At 40.1% G+C, this 8,134-nt stretch overlaps 1 protein-coding gene across 1 annotated transcript in view; it reads right to left on the bottom strand.

The window, feature by feature from the left end:
* Positions 1-6,801: 6,801 nt before the first annotated feature.
* Positions 6,802-8,134, bottom strand: part of LOC106324381 (zinc finger BED domain-containing protein RICESLEEPER 1-like) — a 1,504-nt gene continuing 171 nt past the window's right edge. The window contains exons 2-5 of the mRNA XM_013762358.1: positions 7,391-8,004; positions 7,138-7,299; positions 6,971-7,022; positions 6,802-6,890 (exon numbers count right to left, since the gene is read on the bottom strand). Of these exons, the coding sequence (XP_013617812.1) occupies positions 6,802-6,890; positions 6,971-7,022; positions 7,138-7,299; positions 7,391-8,004 (917 nt within the window). The remainder of the gene's footprint in view (positions 6,891-6,970; positions 7,023-7,137; positions 7,300-7,390; positions 8,005-8,134) is intronic.

The following is an 8,134-nucleotide window of genomic DNA, read 5'->3' as shown; positions in this document are numbered from 1 at the left end:
AAAAAAACGTGTAACACCTATAAAGTTGGTGGATTCAAAAATTTCCTCGCTAAATACACGTAAACTATTCCCTCGTAAATACCACGCAAAGTTTACGTCGTATTTACGAGGAAATAGTTTTTCCTCGTAAAATACTCGTAAAATTACATCCACTTTACGACGAAACAGTTTTGTCGTTACGTTACGAGGAAATAACGATGACTTTAGTTTTTCACGTAAATTCGTCGTAAACTCGACGCAAATTTACGAGGATTGTTTTTCCTCGTTAATTTTCGTCGTTAAGCATGTGTTTTCTTGTAGTGCGAGGTGCTTTCGGAGTTTTGCAAGCTCGATTTGCCATTGTTAAAAATCCAGCACTTTCTTGGGATAAAGTCAAGATTGGGAAGATTATGAGAGCATGTATCATACTCCATAATATGATAGTAGAAGACGAACGAGATGGATACACTCTATATGATGTTTCAGATTTCCAACAAGGAGAAGGCAACGAAAGTTCACATGTCGATCTCACATATTCTACAGACATCTCTACAAATATCGCAAATCAGATGGGTGTTCGAACTAGAATTCGTGACAGACAAGCGCATCAACAACTAAAAGGTGATTTGGTTGAACATATATGGCGTAAAGTTGGACGTGATCAAGACAACAACTGAGCTTGAGATGCATCATTTTAATTATTATCGTTTGTTTTAGTAATATTTGTTTTTATGTTTGTATTTTAGAACTCTCCTCTTAAATATTATGTTTCATTTTGTTTTATTTAATAAATAAATTTAATTTTGTTTAAAATTTTATGTTTAAAAAATATTTAATAATTTTTAAATTGTTAAGAACCTTACTTACTTACCAATAAACCACTTAAATTATGTGTTTCTTACCAATCTCTTCTCTTAAATTTAATAGTTTAAAAATCATTAAAAACCACTTAGGAAGAGATCATGGGTTTTAGCAATGAACATGCTCTAATAACCTTTTTTAAAAATGTCAGTAACAATTGTACATTTGTACTATTGGTTAATTATACAGTTGTACTATCTGCTAGCTAAAAACACATATAAAATTATCAGGAAAAGCCCTATTAACGAACAATGGTCAATGATCGTTAAGATGATGATATAACGGTAAAAAGAAAACTTTGTGAGAACTCGAACATTGTTGCTAAATATCACGAAGCTGTCTTTACCGTACTCCACGGGTATGCGACCAGCCAGGAGTTCGAGTCCGTAAACATCGCTTTTTTTCTTTGACCCTTAAATTATGTCAGTCTAATTCAGGCGTTACGTAACCTGTGGGCTGTGGAGGATCAAGAAATAACTTTAATCCGGGGCAAATTTATAAAAACTGATTGAAAAATCATTATAAAACTACACTGATTTTTAAAGTTCATGGTGGGTAACTGCATCTCCAACATTCAAGAAAGCTGTTATTTTTATCATGTTTCCCGTCTTGTCTTTTAGAAGATGAGACTCCAAAATGGTCGGTTTCAGGTTGAAGTGGACGTTTGTTGGACGGAATGTGTGGTGGAGATAAGCTAGTTCTTTCTTTGGCTGTAACGAGGATGATTATGTACTTGCCTCCCAAAAAGAGGTGGCGTTGAGGGTTTTCTTTCGTGGAACTTAGACTGCAAGTTTTCAGTTGAAGGATCTGTAGACTCTGAACTGGTTCTTTTGATCAAGCATACAATACCAAAAGCTTTAGCAACCGTTGTTTTGTCTTTTTTTTTTTTAACATGGGCCCTAATATAAGATACGAGGCTTTGGGCTTTGATAGTGTTAGAGATTGATGGCCTTGTATGATAAAAATCAGATCAAAAGTATATATGCATGCATAAAATAATACTGATGCCCAAAAGTTAGATATATATATCCTTGTTTTTTTGTGAAACAGCTTGCATTATATAAATTATGTTTGGTACATAAGGAGAGCCTGTTTGGCAACATAGTCTGCTCTACTATTGTCCAGTCTAGGGATAAACTTAAATTTAACACCAGCAAACAAAGAGGAAATTAGATAGATATCGTTGAGGAGAGATGCAATCTCAAGATGTCGTCCTTTTGCATTCACAAGATTGATGAGGTCTTGTGAATCGGATCGTATCAGGAGAGTGTTAATCCCACGATGAAGAGCAGAGTTCAAAGCGCTTCGCAGCGCCAACGTTTCCGCCATTAGGGGCGACGTTAAAGAGGTATCGGGCGCTGAGTGAGAGGAGGATGGTCCAGCAAGACCAGCACATCTTGATTCCAGATTCCAAGCAGCGTCCGTGTACATGCAAGTTCGATTTGGGTCTAGGGTAGGATCCTGGGCGATGCGGTTTGCGTGTGATTGAGGTTTAGGTAGTTGATCTTGAGATATGGTCCATTCTCGGGCTTCTCGGGTCGCTTTCAATAGGGTCTCCTCCGGAGTGAAGTCACGCTTCTGAAAGACCAGATGGTTCCTGAAGATCCATAGATCCCAGCAGATCGAGGCAGATAGTGTACCTGGTCCTACTCCAGTGGGATGAAGAGGTGGTATCAGTCGGAGGGTCTCTTGACCATTTCTAGTGGTTATAACGGGGCTCGGGTCGAATCTCAAAGCTAGCGAAGCTAAGGTCCATACTTTCTTTGCGTAGCTACAAGTGAATAGCACATGTGCTACAGATTCGACCTCATTGCATCGTGGGCATCGACTTGTGAGAGGGATGTTCCTGATTGCGGATTGTTTTCCTACAGGCAGAGCATCATGTAAGGAATTCCACAGAAAGACTTTGACTTTCTCTGAAGTTTTTAGTTTCCACACGTTGGCTAACCAATCAATATTTGTTTCAGGAACAGGTGCCTCTTCAGTGATCGTCGTTTCTCCTTGAGCTTTGTAGCCTGACTTTGCAGTGTAGACCCCTGATGCTGATTTAAGCCATACCATTTCGTCTGGAGCATTGCAAATAGAGGGTTTGATTTGTAAGATCACTTGCTTGTGGAAGGGGAGAATGGTATCAATCTTTTGGTGGTCCCAGTCTGTGGAGTTAGCAAGCATTAGGTCTGAAACCTTGAGGTCTTTGAGAGCTTTCGGGGCAGGTCCATATGGTCTGAGTTGCTCTGTAGATGAAAGCCAATCATCATACCACACGTTGATATTCTTTCCAGTACCCACAATCCATCTCAGTTATTTAACTAGCAAATCTCTTCCAATAAGTGCACCTTTCCATCCATAGGAGGACGACTTTGAGGCCTGAATTGATAAGAAGTCTTCTTCCTTGCAGTATTTTCAAATTAGGCAGCGGGCAAGGAGACAGGAAGGGTTTTTGAGGATTCGCCAGCTGAGTTTAGCTAGTAGTGCATCGTTGAAGGTAGAGATGTCTTTAAAGCCTAAGCCTCCCTGTTTTTTCGATTTTGCCATTTTTTTTCCAGGATATCCATGACATCTTTCTTTTCTCATGCGATCTATCCCACCAGAATCTCGTTAGCAAGGATTGAATCTGCATACAGAGGCCTTGGGGGAGCTTGAAACAAGACATTGCGTGGGAAGGCAAGCAGCGAGGACTGTAAGCAGCACAACCATCTTTCCCGCTCGTGAGAGGAACTTGGAGGACCAGCTGATAGACTTAAGCTTGATCCGGTTCACGATATTATCAAAGTGATCTCGCTTTCGTCTACTAAATTGCTCAGGGAGCCCAAGGTAAATTCCAAAACCTCCATTGTTCTCAATGCATAGGATCAAGTTGATTTGGTCTTTTCTAGCATGACTAGTGGCTTTTGAGTACGATACCGCTGATTCTGTAGATTGATAAGTTGGCCCGAGACTGATTCATAGGTAGCTAGGATCTTGTTCAGGGTCTGGGCATTCTGTTCATTGGCTTTACAGAAAAACATTGTGTCATCTGCAAAAAGCACGGTGCTCCTGAAACGATCTTAATGCCTTTTAGCGTTCCATTTCTTTGATCCATAGTACATAGGCTTGAGAGTAGTTCACTGCATAGGATGAAGATATATGGGGAGAGAGGGTCGCCCTGTATGATTCCTCTTCCTGGTTGGACCTGTCCTTTTGATGCATCATTGATAATGAACGAGTAGCTGACTGTTGTAATACATTGCATGATCCAATTCGTCCAAATATGGTGAAACCCGTACCTTAGGATAGCCATTCTGATAAAATTCCACTCTAGCTTATCGTAGGCTTTACTCATATCAGTTTTTACTGCCATGTAGAAATGTTTTTTAGACTTTGATGTCTTGATATAGTGTAGCATTTCGTGGGTTATTAAGACATTATCTGATATAGCTCTCTTTGGAACAAATGCAGATTGTGTCTCGGTGATGAGGGCTTCTAGCAGCAGTTGGAGGCGTTTCGCTAGCAGCTTGGAGATGATCTTATAGCTCACATTGCAGAGGGCTATTGGTCGGTAATCAGCGACTTTCTTGGGGCTAATTATCTTTGGGACAAGTCTGATATGGGTCTCATTAACGTTCTTGGCATGCAGCCAGATTGGAAGAAAGCTTGGATTTCTGTAACTACATCATCTCCCACAACATTCCAGTTGAATTGGAAGAAGCAAGCTGAGAATCCATCAGGACCAGGGGCTTTACTCGGGTGGATGGAGAAGAGTGCCTCTTTTATCTCCTTCGCCTTAGGCAACCAGATCAGTTTCTGGTTGGTCTCCTCCGAGATAACAGGTATAATTGCTCCATTGATGATATTTTCCATAGCACCCGGTTCTCTGTCCATAGGCTTAAAAATCTCCACAAAATAATTTTCCGTGGTAGCAGTAATTTCTTCTTTTGTATATACTGAAGTACCGTCTGGACCTTCAATCAGTGAAAACTTATTTAGTGCCTTTCTTTTCTTTGTAGAGGCATGGAAGAAGCCTGTGTTTTTGTCTCCAAGATTAAGCCATAGATGTCTGCTTCTTTGACGCCAGTGCTCTTCCGCTAGCATATAGGCTTTTTTTAATTCATCATTGAGTGATTTGAGTAGAGTCTCATTAGGGTTGGAATTCGACATGATCTGATCTATTTGTCGCTTTAGAATTTCAAAGGTAGTTCTGGGCTCCGCTTGTTGTTCTTTGCACAATTTAATGATCGCAGATCTGCATTTGTCAATCTTTTGCTTCACTCTAAGCTGTGCTTCTTCTGTCCAGGTGTCTTTAATTAGTTGTTGCACTTCAGGGACATTACGGAAAGACCTGTCATACCTAAAGATTCCTTTTTTCTTCTTTTTCAGAGGTTCGAAGTAGGTGACAAGAGGTCGATGATCAGAGCTTTCGAAACGGAGGTATTCACAGCGTCCATAAGGGTATAGTTCAGCCCAAGAGCTATTGGAGAGAGCTCTGTCCAGGCGACATTTTCCATTATGGCTCCATCTGGCGCCCCTCCAAGATAGGCAATTTCCAGAGTGTTGGAGGTCATACAAGTCTCCTTCAGTGAGGAAGATTCTGAAGTCATCAAAGGATCCTTGCTCTTTCGGGGCCTCCCTCTTTCTCACTGTTTCCAGTCAAGTCGTTGAAATCACCAGAGACAAACCAGGGTGCATCGCGTATTAGAGCAAGAGCAGTAAGATAGTCCAGGTTTGTTTGTGTTTCCTTTTATCTGTATCTCCATAAACAAAGGTAGCGTAGATTAGCTTTCCTTCAAACACCGGTTTTGAGTCAAAGTATTTTTTACAAGAGAAGACAATTAACAGATCAATTCCATCTTTCTAGAGTAGAGCTAACCCTCCTCCTGCTCTTCCATGTGGAGGTACAGTTTTGATGTTTCCAAAGCGCAGACACTCTAATTTTTTTACCACCACATTGTGGGGATTTTTTTGTCTCAGAGAGAAATATAATATCAGGGTTGATTTTCTTTCAGATCTCTCGGAGTCAACGAACTGTCCAGGGGTTCCCCACCCCTTGTTAATTGTCTTCATTTCTTCTTCATTTTTGAGGCGCGCTAAGTACTTTCTTTCCATCATTTTCAATTTTTTATATTGTCTTTATCTGATATATCATAAAAGCCCAAACGGGTGAGGCCAACATTTATTTTGTGTTATTTATGTACGTATGTGATCATGTTATATATATAGATTTCAAACGGGTTGATCCGTCCCGTCACGTCCCGTCCCGCAGCGGGCTCATCTCCTTGCGGGTCACGGCGGGTCAGGTCTGCGCGGGCTGCGGTCTCCAAAAGGTCGTCCCAAGCCCGTACCCCCAAATGCACACTCCTTTGCGGGCTGTCCCGCAGGACATACATCAAAGTAGTGTATCTGATCATGCTTGACACTGCAAGCCGCTCCAGAACACTTCCTAACGCTCCAGAACACTTCCTGATGCTGCAGGATGCTCCCCTACACAACCAAGCTCATATAATTAATAAACATGAAGCATCTACTCCTCAAATTCTTCAAAATCACTATATATAGTGTTCTTTGAGTCCATTACATTTCATATAAGTTCTTGAAGTCAATTTTGTCTATTGAAATTATAAATGCATGTATAACAAAATCACGTTAAGACAATTAATAAAAGGTCACACTTCATAGACATAACACTATACTTATCGGTTACCAACTTACCAACAACAAACGACAAGCTCAAACAACAGGTTACTGTCCATGAAAAGCTAAGTCTCAACCAAAGTAAATTAAGTATCATGAGCGAATGTGAATGTGAATGAATTGTTATCACTGCTGGAAAGATGAAAAGCTAAGTCTCAACCAAAGTTAAATTTAGAAAAACACCAAATGGTCCAAATCATAGTATTCAAAATAAAACCATGCAACTTAAACAAGAAATCTGAAATTGTAACTGAAGCAAAACACCAAATCAATTAACATTTCAAACTTGCTAATCTACTCATCTTCATATTCCCCATCAACAATGGACTTAAATGTTGGTAATTTCTCTTCTTCACCATCATCATCACCATTGATATCTTCATCTGCAAAATATCAGAAACTTCATTCACTTAGGATAAAGGATAATGGTATTTAAAAAAAAAATATAATGTCAGTTATTTACCATGTGCATAAGATTCATATCCCTTGATCCAATTCCTAGTGCATATCAAAGCCTGCACATTTTTTTGGGAGTAGACGACTCTTATGTTTATTTAGAACTCGCGATCCAATACTGAAGGAGGACTCCGAAGCCACTGTTGTGATTGGAATACTTAGCAGATCACATGCCATTGCAGCCAAGTCACCATACTGATGCGCATTATCTTTCCACCAGTCAAGGATGTCCAAGCTCTGGAAATTAGTAATGTCCAAAGGTGGTTCTTCAAGATAAGCTTGTAGAGGTGTCTTTCCACTCACAATGCCACGGACTTTGCGAAATGCAAAGAAATCCTAAGAAAGTTTTAAAAAAAAAATCAGAGAAGAAAAAAAAAATAAACAGAAGGAATTTCAGTGAAAAACACTCACATTGTAGTTCCCAAACAGTCCCATTGATTCTGCCACACAGGCTTTGTGCGAAACATTCCCACACAGGCTCAGTAGAAGGTGAGTTATTCTTTGATTTTTTGTCGTATGTCTCAAACAGAATACTGAGCTTCTCACGCAAGTTCTTCACCTTTGCATCACGTGTACTCATGTCAAGTTTCCCTAAACAAAATTCGACAATTGAAAGCTTAAACCGTGGATCAAAGACTACTACCATTGCAAAAACACAACTAACTTCATCCCAATATTTGTTAAACTTCTCCTTCATCGGTGGCACCATGTGTCTGACAATCTCATCGTCGCTTTCCTCATTTCTCCGAAGCCAATCATGGATCAACCAAACCTGATAGAAATACAGGTTTGCAGTCGGGTAATTCGAACCAGACATCAAGCTTGTGATCACAGCAAAAGGACCCAAAAAATCGCAGATATTGGCTGCTTTAGTCCATTCCTCGGCTGTGGGCGCTGTTTTATAGCCCTTCTTATCAAATGTCTCCAACTTAACAAATGCTTTACGGTACTTGAGGGCTCTTTCAAGCATATAGTACGTTGAGTTCCATCTGGTCGACGCATCCAGTATTAGCCACCCACTTTCTACTACACCCGCAGTATCTACACATTTTTAGAACAATTGTTCACGTGTTTCCGATCCTAATACATACTTAACACTATCTCTTACTTTCTGCAAAGAGTCTCCAATAACCTTCAACCCATCTTGCACTATGAGATTAAGTATGTGAGC

This window comes from Brassica oleracea, chromosome C2, assembly GCF_000695525.1.
Source record: "Brassica oleracea var. oleracea cultivar TO1000 chromosome C2, BOL, whole genome shotgun sequence".
Lineage (NCBI taxonomy): Eukaryota > Viridiplantae > Streptophyta > Magnoliopsida > Brassicales > Brassicaceae > Brassica > Brassica oleracea.
Note: the sequence above shows the minus strand (reverse complement) of the source record. Positions and strands in the feature narration are given on the sequence as shown.